The sequence below is a fragment of the Delphinus delphis genome, chromosome 6 (genome assembly GCF_949987515.2).
Source record: "Delphinus delphis chromosome 6, mDelDel1.2, whole genome shotgun sequence".
NCBI lineage: Eukaryota > Metazoa > Chordata > Mammalia > Artiodactyla > Delphinidae > Delphinus > Delphinus delphis.
This window is the reverse complement of record NC_082688.1, coordinates 8,416,811-8,439,994: the sequence shown is the minus strand read 5'-3', so window position 1 is coordinate 8,439,994 and position 23,184 is coordinate 8,416,811. Positions and strand designations below refer to the sequence as shown.

At 43.3% G+C, this 23,184-nt stretch overlaps 1 protein-coding gene across 1 annotated transcript in view; it reads left to right on the top strand.

Moving 5' to 3' along the window:
* GARNL3 (GTPase activating Rap/RanGAP domain like 3) overlaps nucleotides 1-23,184 on the top strand; it is a 152,493-nt gene that overhangs the window by 29,481 nt on the left and 99,828 nt on the right. Inside the window, exon 3 of the mRNA XM_060013298.1 lies at nucleotides 14,943-15,012. Coding sequence (XP_059869281.1) covers nucleotides 14,943-15,012 — 70 coding nt within the window. The remainder of the gene's footprint in view (nucleotides 1-14,942; nucleotides 15,013-23,184) is intronic.

The window sequence follows — 23,184 nt, the reverse complement described above, 5'->3', positions numbered from 1 at the left end:
TTTCCAAAAGCCTCAAAAGACCTAGTTTGCTCCTGAGTAAAGGACTACTTGATTTTAAAACACAAAGCTGGAGAGAAAGCCTTTGGGTTTACTGTTGGGGAAATTCTATTGTTTCCAGGAAGAAACTTCTCCTCCAGTTCCATGGAGGAAAGAGGCTGGACAGCTGACTTGCCCCTTCCTCTTTTCCTCTCTTACCTTTGCGATCTGGTTGCCCACCGAGCTTGTGCGTTAGCTCCTCTCCTGTTTCCACATGGAAAAACACACCTGCGTCTTCTAGAGACAGGTGTGGAGGCCCACCTGCCTCGATATCCCCTGTTGGAGCTCGACAGTCATGAGACAGTGATTCCTCGGCAACCATTCAGGTGAGTAGCTGCCTCTCTGCAGACCAGGCTCTCCCGCAAGTGGGCTGCTCCAGGTCTAAACTTGGGGGAAGTAGTAGGAAGTCTATGTGGCTGTCGGGCTCAGCCACATTTGCCAATGAAACTCTGACAGTGAGGAAACTGATGTCTTGATTTCCATTTGCCTGACTCCTGTCTCTAATTCTCAACCGATTCCGAACACAGAGAAGAGAGCAGCTTGATTTATTAAAAAGCTCAGATAATTGTGAGACAGGCTAGGATCTGTGTGGGTCTGGTTAGGAGGGGGTTTGTTTTGTTCTGTTTGTTTTTATTCTCTTGTTCTTCCGTGTCATAGCAGAGTATGTGGCACATAGAAAGTGCTCACTAAATACTTGTTGGGTAAGTTAAAGATAATAGAGCAGAGATGCCTGTTAGGGAGGCTCCTGCAACGATGCAGGTCTGAGCTAAAGCAGAGAACGTGAAAATGGAAAGGGGAGAAGTGGCGAGGGACTAAAAGACATGGTGGAATTCTCGAAATATCCTCACGTGCACAATGGCGTGTACAAGGTTATGCACTGCAGTTTATTAGTAGTAGCGAAAGGTTGAAACTGGCTAAATAAAATACAGTACATCTACTCAGTGGAATAGTAGGTAGCCATAGGAAAGAATATGGAGGATCTTTTGGTACTGATTTGGAAAGATCTCCAAGATACATTAAATAGAAAAACAACAAAAACAAGGAGTGGAGTTGTGTATAGTATGCTACCATTTACCAAAGGCAAAAGGGAATATGTATTTCTCTTTCTTTGTAAATGCATATAGCATCTCTGGCAGACACACAGTAAACAATAGAGGTTGCTGGTAAGGAGAGGAAATGAGGGGCCGAGGAGGGAGGAGAGGACAGACTTACCCCTGTATGGCCTTCTGGACTCTTGTGAGTTTTGAAGCAAGTGAGTTTTACCTCTTCAAAGAGTGAAATACAGATACAAACATACAACAATCAAAATCAACACTGTGTGGGGCCTCTACCGGGGCCTGGAGACTGATTAAGATGTTGGATGTGAGAGAATACCTGGGCGATGACTCTGAACTTGCACCTCAAGTGACTGGGAAGAAGATGGCAGCTCTGCTGACTGAGATGTGAGTGAGGAGTGGGAGTGAGGGTGACTCAGGGCATGTTATGTTTAAGAGGCCCCCGGGGGTGTCCGCAGAACCATGTCCGACAGCTGTAAGTCTGAACTTGCAGTTGGAGAGAAAGATTGAGTTGGAGATTTGGTCTGGGGAGTTGTTAGCATAGAGGTAGTATTTGAAGGTGCCGGAGCAGTGAGGTCCCCAGGGAGGTGAGTGGCCTGAATGGAAGGGAGAGGAATGTGGATCTTCACTGCTCAAGGGTGGCGTAGGGTTCAACACTGAGTTGCTGCTCTGTGTGGTGTGGTCTAAGTCAGGGAGGGGTATGGCATCACTCTGCCAGGACATCCTGGTCTTTTTCTGGGAACAGAAGCTGCACCATTGAGCTCCACATCCCCTGGAGGAATAATCACTAACAGCAATCATTCTTCCTCAAGGAGGTTATGCCATTACTAAGAACTCTATTCCTTTGACTATTCGCGTTGTCTATTGTTACAAATTTTATAGTCCTCAAGGGCCAGTAACCCATTTTTGGTGCTCACCTCATCTCAAAGTACAGTGCAGAACACCATAAGGACACACTATAAATAGTGACTAGAGAGTATGACTCTTTTTTTTTTTTTTTTTTTTTGCGGTACGCGGACCGCTCACTGCTGTGGTCTCTCCCGTTGCGGAGCACAGGCTCCGGACGCGCAGGCTCAGCGGCCATTGCTCACGGGCCTAGCCGCTCCGTGGCATGTGGGATCTTCCCGGAGCGGGGTACAAACCCGCGTCCCCTGCATCGGCAAGCGGACTCTCAACCACTGCGCCACCAGGGAAGCCCCAAGAGTATGACTCTTTTTAATCATTGCTTTTAGGAGGCAAAAAGAAATAGTTTAGGCTGCCCTGCCCTAAATTCACCTAAGCCAACACTCATTTTTGTAAATCGCATTTGGCTTTGAATGCAGGCTGGTTGCTTTCCTGTCATCTTCTATAGTAAGAAGTGTTCTTAGTTAAAATGCTTTTGCCTCCTATACTTCTGTGAGTTTGGCTGATCTAGTCTTTTGCTTTCTTTGAAGAATGTTCTCCACGTCCGTCAACACTCTCCCTCATCCTTGGTCTCAAAGCCTCATTTTTATAGACTGTCTCAGGATCAGACTACCTTGGTGAAATAAACATTTTAGAAAATCTTTCACAAATATAGTTTGACCTTAAAAGCACAGAGTAAGCTGCTTTTCTTCCATTACGTGGTCTGAATGTACCTGGAGAAAAAAACAACACAGAGAAGGATGAAGTGGATATAAATTGGTCCAGAAAATTAGAATACAATACAGAGGCCATTTAAAAAGCAGCCAGGGCCTTCCCCCCTCTCCTAGGTTACCTCAAGACAAAATTCAGTCAATTCCACAGCATTTATATACTTTTATGCTTAAGACTAAGAATTTTTCACATACTGGTATTGGCTATAAAGGGGATCAAAATATACCACCCCAAAATATGCCACTTTGGCATAAGGATTATTTTGAGCTGAAGGCAATTGAGGAAAAGCAGACACAGGAAGAACTCTCTGCCCTCCCCCGATCTGCCTAAAAGCAGGGCATAAATTTCTCTTTGTAAAAGTGCCCCCTCTCCTCTCTCTACCAAGAGAAGGAGAACAGTCCTTATCACCAGAGACAGAGAAGACACCAAGATGAGTCTACATAAACAAACCTTACTAAATAACCCTATCTACCATTGCTTTCCCCCATATATCTGTCTTCCCGTGATTTACCACTCCTAGAAGCCCCAAATCCCTTTTCTTTTGTCTTGTGACCTCTCCACAATTTATTGCCCTTTGTTAAAATAGTATATAAACCTCTGAGTCTAACTGCTACTTTGGGTTTTCTTTTCTGTGCAGGCCTTGTGCATGTAAAGTTAGAAATAAAATTTGTATGCCTTTTCTCCTGTTAATCTGTCTTTTGTCAGCTTAATTCACAGGTACCAGTTACAGAACATAAGAGGGTAAAGGGAAAGTTTTTCCTCCCTAACAGCTACTTCCTAAAGTGAGAGCATTTTAGATTACAGGAGAATCTAGCTTATCTCTAGATTTCCACAAAGAGACTTTTTCTTCTTTGTGTTGTTCTTCACGTGCACACACCTTCCTAATGATGCATAACCTCTGTTTCTTCAAATAGTAACTGTGCTCAGACTATTCACCTGCTAAGTGCTTCATATGTATTTTCTCAGTAAATGCAACAGCCCTATGAGGATTGTCCCATGGTTATCAGTATTTGTTGAATTAATTCATTAATCAAGCCCCATTTTACAGTTGTAGAACTGAGAGCCCACGAAAGGCTGTTTCTTGCCTAAAATCAGGCCGTGAATTAGTGGTGGGTTAGACAGAGTTGAGTAAATATCAGGCAACACTTATGTACATGTAATTTCTCTATGCATATAGATGTTAGTTTATTTAAGTTTAGGATCAGAGTTTTTTTTTTTCTGTATGACATTCTAAAGTAAATTTTTATTGTACTATAATTTACAGGCAATAAAATGCAAGAATCTTAAGTTCACAGTTGGATGAGTTTGACACTTGCAGATGTTTCACTTTTTAATGTTACAGTGTTGATCCATTGCACTTAATTGTATTGCCTATTTATTGAAAGGTGCCAATCTCTAGACATAGGGAATGCCAGCCTCATCATGAGCTAATGGCTGGTGAATGATGTCACAATGTGTTTCATTGTGATGGCCCCCACGGCATTTTCTTTGTTTGCTCATATTACTGGCATTGTATTAACCTCTGAAGTGAATTTTTTGAGATTAACCTGATGCAACATTTATAGTATTTTCATGTCTGACTCAAAAACAAATTTCATGAATATGCTGTGTAATGCAGTTCACTTCCAGCAGCAGCTGACAGTGGACTTGTGAGTACCTGGGGGTGTCTCTCCAGGCCTGATCCTAGAGAAAGTTATGAAGTGGTCCCTGTGTTTGCCCTGCCCCTTCTCTAGGTACCTATCTAGTATGGCTGGCCTCACCCTCCTATGTCACTCCTGGCCCCTGGTAAAGAAGAAAAACCCTGGGGGACATGGTGGCTCTCCTCAGACATTTGAAGGGCTTTCCTATAGAGGTGATCTTGTTTTATATGGCCCCAAAGAGTTGGCTGGCTGGCTTGCTTTCATTCATTCATTCACTCATTATTAAATAAAACTCCACTAATAGCTAACTCTGTACCAGGTATTATGTTACAAGCTAAGGATTTTGCATTGAACAAAACCAACAGAGAACCTGCCACTGTGAAGCTTATATTTTAGTAGGGGAGGCAGATGTTAATCCAATACCCTCTTTGTAATTTCTAATCTGGGGGTGGAGGTGGGGTCAGGAAGAAGAAGGAGTTTGGAGAGCTCATTCCAGGTCCTAAGACGAGAAGATGCTCAGCAAGTTGAAGGAAATGAAGAAGGGCACTGTGGCTGCAGTGCTGAGACAGGGCGAGCGGGCCAGACAGGACAGCTGGCTGGGGGTGTGGAAGTGATGGTAAGGAAATTCAGAAGAAGTGAAAGGGTGAAGATGTAGGACCAGCTGGTGGAAATTAAAGTGTGATGGATTTCAGTTCAATGTAGAAAAAAACTGTTTGACAGGAAGAATGGAGTGCTCTGCGGCATACTGTTTCTTTATCACTAATAGTTTGTAAGTAGAGACTTGCTGGCTATATTTCAAGTATCTGGTAAAGAATACACTATCACAGATACCAGATTGGACACCAAATGACCCTTAAGTCTCTGGACCTGGAAGTCTCTGGACATCTCTGGAAGTCTCTTCTACCCTAAGATCCTATGCTGAGGTGGCAGGAAGACTGACCAGGCTATTGTAGGGATCTGGGTATCAAATAGTGAGGACCCGTGAGATGAAGGACTAAGCTGGCTAAATATGGGAGATGATCACTGAGGAAATGTCCAACCATGGGGGAATGGAGAAGCAGTGGGATAGTGATATAGCAGGGGACTACACAGCACTGTCAGTGATACAGGTATCAATGTGTACAAATCTCAAACGCCAATTGTTCAGAGAAGCTAGTTGCAGGGAGATAGTCACGGTATGGTATACATTTGTGTAAAATTTAAGATCATGCTAAACAGTACTGCATATGGTTTACGACTATGTAGTACAAATATAAAAAATAAGCAGGGAGTGTGAACCAAATTATTTAGTGATTGTTTCAAGGGAGAGAGAGATGAAAATGAGATCAAGGAGAGGTACACAGGGGTTTCAACTGTATCTATAATGTTCATTATATTATTCTTTATTTTTCTGCATCTTGAAGAAATAAGACAAATTAGAGAAGAAATCCAGGTGATTCTTACATATAGGTAGGTTTTGAGAACCAGAGTCAGTGCTTCTCAAAGTTCAGTGTGCATTTGAATCCTCAGGGGATCTTGTTAAAATGCTGATTCTGTCTCATTAGGTCTGGGGTGGGGCCTGAGGGTCTGCATTTCTAATCAGCTGAGGGAAAAGGACCACTCTGAGTAGCGAGGGTCGGAATGACCTTGGTGTTCCCTAGGATTCTCCCTGCCGACAGGACTGTTCGGAAGTGCCCACTCTGGACAGCATGCCTCCCTTCAGGGTCTGGGTACAGTTGGGGGCAGTCTGGGAATCTCGGGAGAGAAGCTTTGAGAACTTGGGAAGGCACACTTTGGAGAGATTTCTCCAAAGAAGTTAAATCGACAGGCGATCCAGGGAGGTACGCAGCAACATATGTTGTCTGCTGATTCTTTTTCCTTAAATACGTTTCTGTTTAACACTTCGTGGTCATGCATGTGCAGGTATCCTGTGGAGCAGTGTTTCCCAAACCAAATGTACTCTGAGCTAGAAATCCCTTCAGTCTTGACATTATAGGAAAGGAGAAGCCAAGGTCGCTAAAGATTAGGGTGGGAGGGAGCAGATGTGCGGACATTACACTTTGTAGGAATCATTTTCTAGGTAGCAGCTCCCAGGTTTCTGGATGGTGGGTCTTGAACTGAGCAGAGTGACAGGCCTCTCATATCCCAAGATGGCATCAGCTACTCAAGAAGGAGACAAAAGAGGCTGTTGTACAGTTTACCAGATTTGCTATACACAGGTGTGACGTGCTTGCACAAAGTTTTTGTTCCTGTGAAGTCCGATGTCCTGTATATTTTCCCACTGCGCCATAAGTGCTATGACAGCAGAGAGCACACGTCTCAGGTTTAGCACCTGGCCCAGCACCTGGGACCTCACAGGTGCTCAGGAACTGTTTATGGAATGAGTGAATGAATTTCAACTCAGATACAGGTCTTTTTTAAATTAACCTTTTTATTTTGAGAGCATAATAGATTCATATGCAGTTAGAAGAAGTAACACAGAGAGATCCCAGGTACCCTTTACCCAGTTTCCCCCAATGGTAACATCTGGCATAACTATAGTAAAGTATCAGTCACAGCCAGGAAATGGTCAGTGATACAATCCATTGGCCTTAGATTTCCCCAGTGTCACATGCAGTCTTATCATATGTGTAGGTTCATTTCTCCACCACCACAGATAAGACACAGACATGGCTCCATCACCACAGAGTCCCTTATGCTGCCCTTTTATGACCACACCTACCTCGCTCTATAATTTTGTCATTTCAAGAATGTTGCATAATAGAATCACACAGTAAGTAAGCTTTTATGGTTGGCCTTTTCCACTCCACACAATTCCCTGGACTTTCATCCAAGTTGTTGTATCTGTCAGTAGTGTGTTCCTTTTCCTGGCTGAGGGATATTCCGTGGTGGGCATGCACCACAGTTCGTTTATCCATTCACCCTTCCAAAGATTTCTAGGCTTTTTCTAGCTTGGGGCTATTATGAATAAAGCTGATACCAACATTTGTGTATAGGTACTTGTGAATATATTTTTTCATTTTTCTGGGATAAATGCCCAAGAGTGCAAGTGCTGGGTCATATGGTAACTGCATATTTAATTTTATAAGAAACTGCCAACTGGTTTCCAAAGAGGCTTGGCTTACCTTGCACATTCCCACCCACAGTCTATATATATATATATATATATATATATATTTAAAATAAATTTATTTATTTTATTTATTTTTATTTTTGGCTGTATTGGGTCTTCGTTGCTGTGCGCAGGCTTTCTCTAGTTGTGGCGAGCGGGGGCTACTCTTCGTTGTGGTGCACTGGCTTCTCATTGCAGTGGCTTCTCTTGTTGCAGAGCACGGGCTCTGGGCACGCGGGCTTCAGTAGTTGTGGCGCGTGGGCTCAGTAGTTGTGGCTCGCGGACTCTAGAGCACAGGCTCAGTAGTTGTGGCGCATGGGCTTAGTTGCTCTGCGGCATGTGGGATCTTCCCGGACCAGGGCTCGAACCTGTGTCCCCTGCATTGGCAGGCGGATTCTTAACCACTGCACCACCGGGGAAGCCCCCACCCACAGTCTATAAGTGGTCCAGTTGCTCCATGTCTTCGCCAAAGTTTGGTATGGTTGCTGTTTTTTATTTAGAGATAGAATTCCAAGGGCACTGGTACAGATCATTATTGAAAGGAGGCTTGCAGTGAATTACCACAAGACTTTAGTAATAGCAGAGAACCTGGTAAGTTCTGTCTTTGTCCAGAAACTTAGTAGATACATAAATACTGTAGGAGGAATGCATTCTAGAATGTTAGAGAAGTGAGGATTAGAATGAGAAAGATGACTGACTAATGGTGGGAGGTAACATCAAATATACCCAAAGGTATGTCAGAATATCTAACGGCAGATAGGGGGTGGAGGAGGGAAAGGAGAAAAGGGGGCAGGAACCCACCTGCGTTCAAGTAGAGCAAAGGCCAGCAGAGGTTATCATTAATTCATGACTCGTTAATTCAACAAATATTCATGGAGCAGCCTGCTATGAGCCAGGCATTCTGAGACACGTGGGACATGGTCATGACCGAGGTTGGTAAGGTCCCTGACAGTTAGAATAACCAGCATTTATTTATGTGTCAGGTGTTGTGCTAAGCACCTATGATATCTTTTAATCCTCCCACAGAGACAGATGTTATTTTAAGCCCATGTTACAGATGAGGAAACAAGCTCAGAGAGGATAAGTAACTTGCCTGGGGCCACAGAGCTAGAGTGCCATGGAGCTGACATTCAAAGCCAGGCATGTCTGACCACCTTATGGTTGGTGGAACTTGCTAAGGGATGGTAAACTTAAGATCCTGGTACAGGAGCACCTGGTACTGTGACCCCATAAGCACAGTTGGGGAACAAGATGCCGTCTGGAGCCAGACTCCAGGGGCTCGGATTTCCTGGGACCCTTACACTCTAGAAATCCTCTTGCTTACTTCCTACTTCCTAGTGTCTGAAATCTCTTCAAAAGAGGACAGGATTCTTCCATTTCGTCATTAGAAGTTAATGTATAATTGCAGCTCTGCTTTTTTGTGTCACTTATCTTCGGAAGGAGAGACAACTGCTCCCTTATGTGCAATAAGCTATTCTCGTACCTGCTGTTAGGAGGCCCGGGGCTACTTCCAAGCCTAAATCTGTAGTCTGGCACGTTTTTCAGCTTCTCTGTCCCTCAAATAGGGGGATCCCATCCATCTGTCTATTACAAACTGCTTATCCAGGGGGTGGAGGTGTTGTCCCGGCGCTCCTGACATTGAGCTCTGCTGTCGGTAAGCCTGTTGCTTTTCACAAATTCTCTCTGCTGATCCAGGAGGAGTCCCGTTCTTCCATTGGCTTTAACTCTTCCAGCAGGGCTGGAGTTGACTGAGGCCTGGAATAGGGGAGTCTGGCCAGTTGTTAGGGTCAGTCACTAATCTCTGGGCCACTTGAGTAAGGACGTGTATCGCTGAATTTCAGCTTCCTTTTTTTCCCCTTTTTCAGTTTCCATAACTTCGCCTCTTTGTAGGGGGTTGTCCTGCTTTCCAGGTCCCTGACTTACATAATGGTAATTTTTCTAGCCTCTGTGTGGAGCTGGAAATCTTTGCTCTCATCCGGGCCTTCTTTAGAGATTTAACATGATGGCCCTCAGCTCTGTTCATGCTCGTGATCCAGCATCCTCTCACGTTAATTTACTAAAACAGAAAGAGTTTCTATTTAGAGCCTAGACCACAGTCCCTGTGAGGAACTTGAACCCTCTGATTCTTTTTTGCACCTGCCTTGTTCTGGTGACATGCTGTTGGGTCCCAAGTATTTTCTAGGTGAGGTCACACTGCCAACACTTTTAGGGAGGGGATGTCGTGCTGAGCTGTGATGCTGCCCTTAGCCCCACCCTAGGAGGCTGCTTGGCTCCAGGTCTCCCTTTCCACCACAGGGGGAAAAAAGGCATCTTACATTTGGTAGTATATATGAGTCCATGCCACTCTCTCACTTTGTCCCAGCTTACCCTTCCCCCTCCCCATGTCCTCAAGTCCATTCTCTACGTCTGCGTTGTAAAGCAATTATACTCCAATAAAGATGTTTTTTAAAAAAAAGTCATCTTATTTAAAATTCTTTAAAAAGTTGGTAATCATGTATGCTGCACGCCCCTTCCCAGGGCTCTCTCTAACAACCAGAGAAGAATTCATACTAATAAAAAGAGCGATAATAATAGCTAACATTTATTGAGTAGTTTTCATGTAATAGACGTTATGCTTAGAATAAATTTTTATCTGCTCTTTTTAGTTTATTCTTTATAACCCTATTAAGTAGGTGATACTATCAACCACATTTTATACATGTGGGAACTAATGCCCAGGGAGATTAAGAACCCACATCTGTGACTGAAGCACTTGCCCTTAGGGACTATATGACACCTCCTCCCATTCATGGAAAACTTGATCAAGGCCTTGTTCTTCCTTATAAAAGTGCCGCAGAATGGCTAACAGGTTTCCCAGGGATTCCAGAGTCATCTGGAAGAGCAGTATTTTTCAAAACATTGTCTGTGAACCCCGTGCATCAGAATTCCCACCACTGCTTATTAAAATCGCAGTCAGGAAAAAAAAAAAAAAGAAGATGTGGCACATATATACAATGGAATATTACTCAGCCATAAAAAGAAACGAAATTGAGCTATTTGTAATGAGGTGGATAGACCTAGAGTCTGTCATACAGAGTGAAGTAAGTCAGAAAGAAAAAGACAAATACCGTATGCTAACACATATATATGGAATTTAAGGAAAAAAAAATGTCATGAAGAACCTAGGGGTAAGGCAGGAATAAAGACGCAGACCTCCTAGAGAACGGACTTGAGGTTATGGGGAGGGGGAAGGGTGAGCTGTGACAGGGCGAGAGAGAGTCATGGACATATATACACACTAACAAACGTAGTAAGGTAGATAGCTAGTGGGAAGCAGCCGCATGGCACAGGGATATTGGCTCGGTGCTTTGTGACAGCCTGGAGGGGTGGGATAGGGAGGGTGGGAGGGAGGGAGACCAAGAGGGAAGAGATATGGGAACATATGTATATGTATAACTGATTCACTTTGTTATAAAGCAGAAACTAACACACCATTGTAAAGCAATTGTACCCCAATAAAGATGTTTAAAAAAATAAAAAATAAAATAAAATTGACTTCTCATTAGAGTAAAAAAAAAAAAAAATCGCAGTCAGGCTGAATCACAACCTCTGGGAATAGGGCCAGGGAATCTGCATTTTTAGAAAGCTCCCCCCCCCACCCCCGGGGATTCTGATGGACTCTAATAAACACTGCTATTTTCATTGGCATACTAATCACAGCTTATGGGTAGGCCTGAAACCAGCAAAAGGGATTGGTGAGGCTCTAGGGCAGGGGTTGGGCAGTCTTTCTATAAAGGGCCAGAGAGTAAATAGTTTGGGCTTTGCAGGCCCTACAGGTCTCTGTTGCAACTCCTCGACTCTGCCATTGAAACCCAAAAGCAGCCACAGACAGCCTATCACCAAAGCGCGTGGCTGTATCCCAATAAAACTTAGTATTCAAAAACAGGCAGTGAGAGGCCAGAGCTTGCTGACCCCCATAGGCATCCTGGCCCACCAGCCCTCTGACAGCCCCTTTTGTGTGGGGCTTATTCTCACACTACTTTCTGTTACCTACAGAGAGCTGTACCCATGAAATTAAAATCACCTGTTGTAACAGATAAACCTTGAATCTTAGTGGCTTCAAGCAATCAAAGTTCTTTCTCTCTCATCTCACAGTCCAGTGAGGGTGTGCCTACTTAGGATATTCTGTGTGGTCATTTAGGGACCAGGACTCCTTCGTGGTGCGGCTTCACCCCTCTTGGTCCTCACAGCCAGCCGATGAGGAAAGAAAGCAAGGATTATTCATGGGAAATTTGTATGGGCGTCGTCTGGAAGAGGTACCCATCATTTCTACCCACATTTCACTGGCCAGAATTCTTATTGTTTGGGGTCCAGAAACAGTGATTTCTCAAGCCTGTGAGGCCCTTGGTCTCGAGACTCTCTCTAGTCCCTTCTGTCTTTGCTTGAAATCCATCCAGTTCTAGCCCGGGCTCATCTCTTCCTTGAAAAAACCTTGCTAAGGTCAGCCAGTAGGAGCCAGCCCACGGGTTCACTCTGACCTGTCCAGCCACGTTCCTTGGAGCTGCAGGCTCGGAAGGCACAGGTCCACCTCCTCAGTTACTGTAGGTGCAAGTTTTATCACCAGTTGCTACTCTACAACCTAGATCTCTGTGTCTCCAGCCTCTGAGATGCATTTCCTCCCTGGCTGCTGCCTGCCTGTGAAGCCTGTGCCACGTATTTTAGGTGTTGCCATGGTAGTAGCACCCCACTGCAAGATACCGACTTCTGTGCTAGTTCAGGTAGCACAGCGGCTTTCACAGGTAAACCCAAACTCTACGTGATTAACACAACTAAATGTTTATTTCTTGCTCACAGCATATTCTAATACAGATGTTCTTAAAGGTATGACCTTCCACTTGGGTTTTTCCTTCTTGGAGCTCTGCCTTCCTCTGGGTCCTCATGGTCCTCTCCACCCTGCTGGCCGCAGGGAAAGAGGGCAGGCACTTCCCATGGCATCCCACAGGCACATCACTTTGGTCTGTATTTTCTTGGCCAGAAATCAGCCATATGGTCACAGTCACTGCAAGAAGGGCTAGGAAATGTAGTCTAGTGACAAGCCCCAGAGGAACAGGAAGTAGGTTTTGGTGTGCACGTAGGCATATCTGCCTCTTGGGCCAGGACTGTCTGGACTGATGGAGTACCGTCCGGGGGCTTATCAGGAAGAAGGTCAACAGGTGGCCTGCCTAGGTGCTCACGAGGGACGTTATCAGGCAGCAGCTAGTGAGATCTGAAAGATGTGCAAATATCTTCACAGACGCAACAAACTTTTACTGCATGTCCACCCTGTGCCCAGCAGTGGGCCAGACTCTGGGGACCTGGAGGAGAACAAAACTCCCCTTGGAGCTCGGGGTGATCCCCCTAAACACGACCCTTGTGCTGCTGGGTGCCAAGGGGCCAGAGAGCCTGGGGACAGAGGAGGGGAGTGGGGCGGGTTTTTTAACATGGCTGGTTTGAGTGCCTCCTGCCGCCCTAGAAATGCATCCTGTGTAGTTCAGCCTGCCAGCCACCATTAGCAAGCGCTGTCTCTGCAGTGTATTGGATGAAATGTGATTAGAGGGGAAAAGGGCAGCCGATGGCTGATCTGTTTATCTCTCTCTTGGTTGTTTTCCTAGGACATTGTTTTCCCTCTATGAGGCTTCTAAGGAGGTGGCTGCTCCAGGATGTAGGGTCGTCACCTTTTTTTGTGTTTGTTTCTGGCTGTTGGCAAAGTTAGGGAGCTGGCACTGTGTCTTGGACCCCCCTCTGTGGTGCTGAGGACGGCACAGGGAGGGACCCAGAGCCCGGCATCCTTGCTTTTTTCATGTTGTTGGCCATTTGGGTTAGAAGCCACTGTTGCTGCGGTTGGTGACTGCGTCATGGGCCTGGCGTAACTGATGAGGTGGGCTGAGGTCTGGGCAGACAGCGCTCAGTCAACAGCCATTGAGCATCGGCTCTGTGCCCGACCTCTGTCCAAGCCCGTGGACACTTCCCTCCCCGGAGCCCACTCCCTCTCGGTAACTCGGGGCACTGGGGAAGGATCTTGAAACTGTTATGTAAGGCAATGGAAGTATCCTCCAGGAGCGTTTTCAAAAAGGGCTAAGAAAATGGGCATAGAGGACATGGCTAACACTGGAGCAGGCCACGGAGGGAAGTTTTTACATCTCTTTCAGAGATTTTTCGGTAGAAAATCATGTCACTAGAAGCAGGAAGGTAGCCTGGGTAAATATCTAGGACACCCTTCCAAGCTGCATTCATTAATTTGTCACATGGTTTCAGCTAAGGCAGTGAGGACTACAAAAGGTTAAATCTCTCCAATACGATGAACTCAGCCATCCCTGTGAAATGGAGGAAGCGGAATACCATTAGACTCTCTAATCTCATTTCTCTCTTGCTGTCCTTCTTGGAGCCTATCAAATAGTGACCTGGCAGAGAGTCAGTTCTGTGGACGTGAAACATCAGAGTCAGTCTCTTTCTGAACGTGCCAACAGGGCTGTAATTTAGAAAATGTAGCCTACCTTTTAAGGAAGGATGAAAAGGTACTAAATGCACCTTTCTTTGCATGTTAGATCCCAAATATTTGGGATATATTAAACACGTAATTCCTGGGGAATTTTATTTTCTGTTTTATTAGAGTATTTGCATGACATATTAGAACCAACTTATTAAAACTGTTTGTATTTGTGGATCTCCGGTGGTTTCATGAGTACTGCTTGAGGTCCTATATATGCCAACTATTCAATAAGATGTGTCTTTTGAGTGTGTAACTATGCATTCAAGATGCAAATGCAGTAACAGTTTTGCCCTTGTTTTAATTACTCTTCCTCAACAATGCATGTGATTTTTCTTATCTGACTTAAGCCTTTTTTGAGGGGAGGGGGTAGGAAAGTATTAGCTACTGCCATGTAAAAAAAACTAAATATACTTGGAAGTTGGAATTTTACATTTTTCTGTTAGTCCTAGTCTGTTTCCATATTGTCATGTTGTCATAAATTAAAGGGGAGGGCGTGGGGCCTACCAGGATTTTGAAGTTTTTTTTTTTCCTCCTATTTAAAGTTTATGTCTCCTGTATAGCATCCCATAATGCTGGTTATTTTTATGCTGAATATTTGGGACAAAGAGCCTCTCTTAAATGAAAGATAATTGCAAGCTTTGTCCCTTGCCTCAAGTTTACTGCAGGTTTTCTCTCCTCGTTGGTTATACAAAATGAAATTATAAACCACCAGTAGCCTGGGAGATGTCAATCGATTCCAAATGACTAAATATTTAATTCAATCATTGCCTGTACTTCCAGGGATGACTCGGGTGTTTTTCTTCTTACTGAGGGCTCCATGCACGCCCGGCTCTGCAATGGCTGCTGAGGACTGTGTCTGTTGCAAGGAGGCTCCCCTGCAGTGAGGAGCTGGGCAAGCCTGTTCCATAGCAGCCCTTTTTGCAAATGGTAGTGGATTTTTGCAGAAGGTTTGTGGCCAGATCGCTATGTATAATACTGATGAAGCATTTTTGTTCCAGCTCTGTCTCGGAAGACCTAGGCTGTAGACGTGGGGATTTCAGTAGGAAACATTATGGATCTGTGGAGCTGGTAAGTTTACACTGTCTGTTCAGTGGTAGAACATTGATTTTGATTTAGAGAGGATCGCCAAGCTCTTCAGATCTTTTGTTGTATATTTACTGTTAGACCATGTGAGTACAGTATAAGGACTGGATGGGAATGAATGACTATTGAAGGGCTATAATAATTTGATCATCTTTATCTGTGTGTTTTTACTGTTACGTACTTTTAATCTGTGTCTTTCAGTGTGTTAAAACATGTGGCTTGGTATTTTTCTCTGTTAATGGTGTTATATAATTAAATAAAATCATTTATGAATTAAGAAAGGTAGCATTTGTTTTTATGTTATCTTGTTCCTAAAAGTTTCTAAATCTAGTTTTTGAGGTTTAAATATTATTGTAATACATATTCTGATTTTTCTGTACCTTTGCTCTCTGGGTATGTGATAGGAGTTAGAATATTTATGAGCTCTTTTTTTTCCTGTTAAAAGTATATGTGTTGGGCTAGATAAATGACTGTGATAGGTAATAGATATCTGGAATGAAAATATCCATATTTTCTTTAATGAGAGAGATTGGGGATTGTGTTATGATTTTTTTAATTGTATGCTTTCATTTTAAAAGAGGCATAATGAAGGCATATCATAGCCTCAGTTTTTTAAAAGACAGAATTGTGAGTTCTTTTCCCACAAGAAAAGAACAAATTGCATGGAAATTTGAACAAATTTTCAGGAAAATGTGCTCATAAGATTCTCTTGGTTATTAAAACATTAAATTTATTATTTCTGTCTATTTACAAAAACTGAGTTGATGGGATCCATTTGTATAGTACCCAGTTATCCCCGATTAATATAAGCTGCATTCTTGCAGGGTTTAAAAAGTAAAAAAAAATTATGCCAGAATCATGTACCAGTAGCATTCTACTTGAATTCAAGCATACATTACAGGTTTGACTGTGTACCTGCCCCAGGTATATTCCTGAAAATATGCGTTAAGTAAAAGATTTGGTCCTTGTTCTTGGGGTGCTTACTGTCCTCCAGCTGGGCAGATAAGATATACATAATATATCTAAAGAATGAATTTAGTCACGTGAAAGATGCACTGGTTGATTCAATCAATGCCTGTTCTGTGTGAGTCACTGGTGACACCATGCCAACTCAGACCACCACCTCTCCTGAAAGAGCATGTGTGTAATTATAATTCAGAGTGGGAATTGGTAAATATTGTGAGAAGCACACAGATAGGGCCTGGTGGGGGTTGGGAAAAGGAGGGAGCAACCCATTCTAGCCAGGCATCTCGGGGAAGCAGCCTGGAAGGCCTTATGGGGGCTGTGGGATGTGGGTTGGTGGCAAGGAAGACAGACAGTAGATATTTGCACACTGCAAGATTCTTGGCAGTGATGATTCGAAGGGCAGCAAGCAAATGGTCCTGCCCAAGCAGAGAGTGTAGGGCAGCAGAGCATAGTGGTTACACAACAGCTAGGCTTTGGACTCAAACAGGCCTGCATTCACATACCAGTTCCATCACTTATTATCTTTGTAAACATCTCTGAACCCCAGGGGTGCCTAAGAGCTTGTGCTCTGAATTCATTCTTGTTTCATCATTTACTAGTTGTATGATCTGGAACTTCTTTGAGCCTCAGTTTTCTCATCTATGAAATGGGGTTTATTAATATTATCTACCTTATAGGGTTGTCAGGAGGATTATATGAGATGATGCACGTAAGCACAGTCCCTGTTAACTAGCTATAGCAACAAAGATGAAATTTGGTAGCAAAAGTAGGACCTTGACTCTTAGGTAAAGACTTGAACGTGATCTAATGAGTATGGAGCTCTGTAAACAATGAGAGTGGTGTCTGGGGGAGACAACGTAGGTGTGTAGAATGGACCCTTTATAGACTTGTGGAAATCACAGAATATCAGACTGGGAACGTACTTCAGAGCAGCAGTTTCAAGCTTGAACAGGCATCAGAATCACCTGGAGAGTTTATTAAAACAAATTGCTGGATCCCACCCCCAGAGTTTCAAGTTCAGTAGGTTGGGGTTAACCTAGATTTTGCACTTCTAACAAGCTCCCAGATGATGTTGATGCCGCTGGTGGCAGGACCACCCTTGAAGAAACCCTGCCTTACTGAATCCTAGACTAGGCATCAGTTATCCCCAGCCTGATGAGGCAGCTCATTGAGCAAAAGTTCTTCAATCCATCTGTTCAGGTTTTTACTCTAGAGCCATGATTTTGTGTGTGTGTGTGTGTGTGTGTGTGTGTGTGTATGTGTTTATAACTTTTTAAATATTATAAAGTAACTTTTAAATACATTTTAAAATTCCATGTGTAATTTCACCACCTTGAATCAAGTATTTTCATCTCCTTTGGTACCTTCCAATTTTTATAGCTCCAAAGCCATTTCTACATGGCTGTAATCAAATTATACATTTACTTTCGCATTCCTCTTTTTTCATTTAACTGTATTTTGTAACTGTCTTCTTGTCATGTAGTCTTTGAAGTTACCATTTTAATCGGTGCATGATAGCCCAACAAGGTGATAAACAATTATCTGTGGAACAGTTTCCTTCCTTTTGTAGAATCAGGTTGTTTCTAGTTTTCCCACGTTAGAAATGACATGCGCTAGAGGCTGCAATGGTTCGGAAAGATGCAATGAGCAAGTTCCAGTTTTGCCATCTGAGGATCTCTTGAAATTCTGACTCCGGTGTTTTAGGGAGGAGACATTTTCTCTCGCCTATGAACGGCAGAGTATTATTAAATTAAAAACCATTTTATTGGGGCTTCCCTGGTGGCGCAGTGGTGGAGGGTCCGCCTGCCGTTGTGGGGTACGTGGGTTCGTGCCCCGGTCTGGGAGGATCCCGCATGCCGCGGAGCGGCTGGGCCCGTGGGCCATGGCCGCTGAGCCTGCGTGTCCGGAGCCTGTGCTCCGCAGCGGGAGAGGCTGCAGCGGTGAGAGGCCCGCGTACCGCAAAAAAAAAAAACAAAACATTTTATGCGTCCTAAGTTCACGAGAAGGCGAGTTTAATTTTTCTTACACCTGGTTTGATGAATATTGTTGGGAACCCAATCGATCTTGGGTGTCCTGGAACTCAGACTTTGTAAAGAGGTCCTTAGGATTCTGTAAAATTGAAATTTTAGCATGAACTTCTTCTGACCTTCAGGAAATTGGGTAGAAGTCCTTGTGAAGAAGGATATCGGCCATTCAAATCAGCAGTGAGGGCAGATGCAGGGGCTTGGTTCCTAGGTTTCAACTGGGTATACATGTGGTGAGAGACTGTGGAGCTCAGATCTCTACTGACTCACAGGAGAGTTTCTCAGCCCTGATTCAACAGCTGTGTGTTGAAGTCTCCCGCCATGGGGCAGGCACGGTGCCGGGCACTGCGGGAGAAGGAAAAAACCAGTTGTTCTGCTCTCCTGGAGCTGGAGATAGCCTAGCTTTAGAAACCAACGGCCTCAAACTTTGAGTCTCCAGGCCATGTGTGTCTTCGCTGCCCCCAGCTGTGTTCCCTGCCTTAATCAGGGATGGTTTCCTCGCAAAGAAGGGAGATCCACTGGGTCCAGCTCAGGTATAAAGTAATGCATGGAAAGGGTGTGGGTGAATCTCCCCAGAATGCAGTGCAGGAAGCACAGCTGGACCCCATGTGACTGGGAAGCCATCAAGCAGCTATTCTCGTTACTCTCCAGTCCCTGTGATTTCTCAGCTTCACTCTTCTCTGCGTGCCGATACCAATCTCCTCTCTGCACACCAGCTTCCCCGAAAGCACAGTTGCCTCTCTCCAGTCCATTTTTTCCAAGCAGCGGTGGGTTTTTTTTTAATACTTCTTTTTGTCATGGTAAAATATACACAACATAAAATTTACCATTTTTAAGTGTACAATTCAGGGCCATTATGTACATCCACAGGGTTATGCAACCATCACCACTACCCACTTTCAGAACATTTTTCATCATCCCAGATAGACACCGTACCCATTAAACAATGACTCCCCATTCCCCCCGCTCCCAGCCCCTCGCAACCTCTGTTCTATCTTCTGTCTCTGTGAATTTGCCTATTCTGCATATACATGTAAGTGGAATTATACAATTTTTGTCCTTTTGATTTATGATTTATTTCACTTGGTGTAATATTTTCAAGGTTCATCCATGTTGTAGCATGTATCAGAATTTCATTCCTTTTTATGGCTGAATAATGTTTCATCATGTGTATATACCGCATTTTGTTTATTCACCTATTGACGGATGCTTGGGTTGTTTCTACTTTTTAGCTATTGTGGATAATGTTATTGTGAACATTGTTACACAAGTATGTGCTTGAGTCCCTGCTTTTAATTCTTTTGGGTATGTTAACTAGGAGTGGAATTGCTGGATCTTGTGGTGATTCTATTTTTCACTTTTTGAGGCACTCTCAAACTAGTCTCAGAGTGGCTGCACCACTTTACATCATTCCCACAGCAGTGCCCCTGGGCTTCAGTTCCTCCACGTTCTCACCAACACTTGTTATTTTCCTTTTTTTTAAATAACCATCCTAACAGGTATGAAGTAGTATCTCATTGTTGTTTTGATTTGCCTTTCACTAATGATTAATAATGTTGAACATCTTTTCATGTGCTTATTGGCCATTTGTATATCTTCTTTGGAGAAATGGTATTCAAGTCCTTTGCCCATTTTTAAATTGGGTTGTTTGTTTTGTTGTTGTCGAGTTTTAGGAGTTCTTAATATAGTCTGGATATTAATCCTTTATCAGATATATATGATTTGCAAATATTTTCACCTATTATGTGGGCTGTACTTTTATTCTGTTGACAATGCCCTTTGATGCACGAAAGTTTTTAAATTTTCATGAAGTCCAGTTTATCTATTTGTTTCTCTTGTGGCCTGTGCTTTTGGTGTTTGTATCCAAGAAATCATTGCCAAATCCGATGTCATGAAGATTTCCCCCTATGTTTTCTTCTAAGAGTTTTATAGTTGTAGCTTTTACATTTATGTCTTTGATCCACTTTGAGTTAATTTTTGTATATGTTATAAGGTAAGGGTCCAACTTCATTCTTTTGCATGTGGATGTTCAGTTTTCCCAGCATTATTTGTTGAAAGGACTGTCCTTTTCCCAGTGAATGGTCTTGGCATCCTTGTCGAAAATCAATTGATTATGTATACAAGGGTTAATTTCTAGGATTTCTCTTCTGTTTCATTGATTTATATGTCTGTCCTTATGCCAGAGTGATGTTTTAAAATGTTGACAATACAATGTCTTTTCTTTCTTAAATCCCTTCTGTGGCCCATTGCACTGCAAGCCCAGACCTTTTACAAAGCCCTACAAGATCCTGCGTGATCCCTGTTCTACCTTCCTCTCCCACCGTCTCTCATGCTACTCACCGTGCTTCAGTGGCCTGATTTTGGTCTCTAGAACAATTTGAATTCCTCCCTGTTCTTTGCACTTACTATTCTCTCTTTGAGCTGTTCTCTAACTCAGCATCCTCTTTATTTTCTCAATGGTGTTTATCACAATTGATTTTTTTTTAATATTTATTTGGCTGTACCGGGTCTCAGTTGTGCCACGCGGAATCTTTGTTGCAGCATGCGAGATTTTTTTAGTTACGGCATGCAGGATCTTTAGTTGCTGCATGTGGGATCTAGTTCCCTGACCAGGGATCGAACTTGGGCCCCCTGCATTGGAAGAGCGGAGTCTTAACCACTGGACCACCAGGGAATTCCCACAATTGATATTTATTTGTTTACTAACTACTCTCTCATCCACTAGAGGTGAGGGTGGGAACCATGTCTACCTTGTTCATTGTTGGATTTCTAGGCCCTGGCAAGGCCCTGGCACATACAAAGTTCTTATTCACTGTTTTTTATTACTAAATTGATTTCTAGTCCCCCAATCCCCTGGTCTTGCAACCCTTTCGCCCCTCATAGTCATAGGGTGAAGGGTTCATTCTTGGACCCTAATTTCTTGGATTCAGGTATCTATCCCTGATTCAAACAGTTGGGTTCAGGGTAGTGGGATCATGTGGTATAAACGTGGCCTCCTAGACCCACATCCTCAGGAAAGTTTGTGGATAGGGCAGATTCTCTCTGAAAAGGATATAGAGAAAAATCAGTTTCAAAGAGCATGAGCTGGGAAGGAGGCCTCAAATGTGTCTGCAATATTTCCTCTTATAGTAGATGATTTAAAAGCTCAAACTAAAAGCACCTGGCTAAAATGTCATCCTCTGCCAGTGGACTATTATCCCTGACACTTTTTTTAATCCCATAAACAATGACATGGATTATAAACTCTCTAAAAATAGGAATCATGGCTCTTCATTTACCACTGTGTCCCTCATACCAACCACAATGCTTAGCATTAGTAACTTAGTAAATATTAATTGAATGAATGAATGGTTCAGTTTGGTTGGAATTAGAGAGTAGCCTAACCCGTCAAAAATAAAGAAGGAAAAACGAGCTTCTTTGATTCCCCCCTCCCCAGTATAGACTCATCAGCTTGCAGTGCATTCCATCTGAAACATACGCCGTTTTTTCTTCTTGATGAATTGAAAGTCTGGTCTGTCGTGGCAGCATTCTAAGCAAGGCACAGCTATTTCCCCATCGACCATTCTTCTTTACTTTATATCGAAATCTGTCAGGATAAGATTGTTTGTAGTTTTTACTGATCTTTCCTTGGCCTTTGACTCAATGGGTAAGAAACTGCTATGGGCGCCATATGGACCTCTCCACTGCCCAGCCCAGCTGCTGAGCCTTATATAACCCCACATCTGGATACTTCTGGGGAAGGTCTGGATGAAACAGGGTGCTATATTGTCCATTCCTTTTAAAACTTGTACCCTAATGACTCAAGCCTGCATTTGGATCAGCTGCATGTTCCCCTGGTATATCAGAGAGACACATATAAATGCGACTCTGTGAGGATAGCATGGGTTTGTTGTTATGAACTCAGGGTGGCCTCAAAGGATGTCTGGCTGTACTGAGCACAGCCCAAAGAGAGGTTTATCATGAACTTGGTTGGCATCTGCAGATCTTAACATTGGAGGTTTTGACTATGTGAAGATCTTTGAAGTCTGATGTGTAGTAATTTGTATTTTTGCTCAGGCACAAACTTGAATTACGCCCGTGGGACTATTGTGCAGAAACACGACTCTTGGCTAATGAGTGATTTAGCTAGCTGCCTGCCCAGCATCCCTAATATTCTACAGGGTTGAGTAGGCTTTTTGTTTTCAGAGGCATTTTATGGGAGAATTATATTCTATGTAGTATCACTAAATTGAGAGATGAGTGACGGTACCAGCATATTTCCCTTAGGAACATCAAAACATCAAGACTTCTACATTCTACAACTAGAATCATAATTTTGGCAGATGTTCTCTGGTATTTAACTGTCTTATATTGAAGGCTTTGATAGCTGGTTGACTCATGTAGGTACTGCAAGGGATAACATTCGTCTGGAGTAATCGGTGAGTTAAGGTGGTTGAAAACTCTGGTGCTCTTGTTAATATTTTTGATGCCTTTGTGGATGATCAGTAATGCCGACATGGAACAGTTTCCAGGCTAAAATTATTGCAACCATTTTCGGTAATGTGGAACTTTAAGACCTCACTCAGATAATTATTTATGCATGAGAATGGAACCAGAAATCTTTTATTATGATTATTATTTTATTATTATCATTAGTTTTGCTGTTTACTGAATGCTTACTGTGTACCAGTGACTGGGCTAAGTACTTTAGACGCATTTACCTATTTAATCCTCGCAAACGACTATAGGCAGTAGGTGTTATTGGATTGCTCCACACCCTGTGGATGCTCAGAAGACATTTGTGGACATTGAATGGATTCCCGTTTATCAGACGATCTCAGAGATCCCACGGCTAGTGAGTGTAGAGGTGACACTTAAGCCCAGGTCTGTCTGACTCCAAGAGCCCCTGTGCTAAATCTCTCAGTCTACGAGCCTGTGCTGTCATAGCTCTGCCACGTATAGGCTGTTTCCTAAGGCAATTGGATTGATTGTTAGAGCAAACATCTCTGCCCTTAATCAACAGCATGGAGTAGCTCTGCTTGAGGTTTTAGCTCAAATACATAATTTCGAACTCTCTTAGGTCCAAATCTTAATAAAAGCTTGATTTTAAGAAGAATGTTCATCAAGAATCACCTAAGAGATGTCCATGCCATAAATGGTTTAAATGTAATTTCTGGATTAGGCCCAA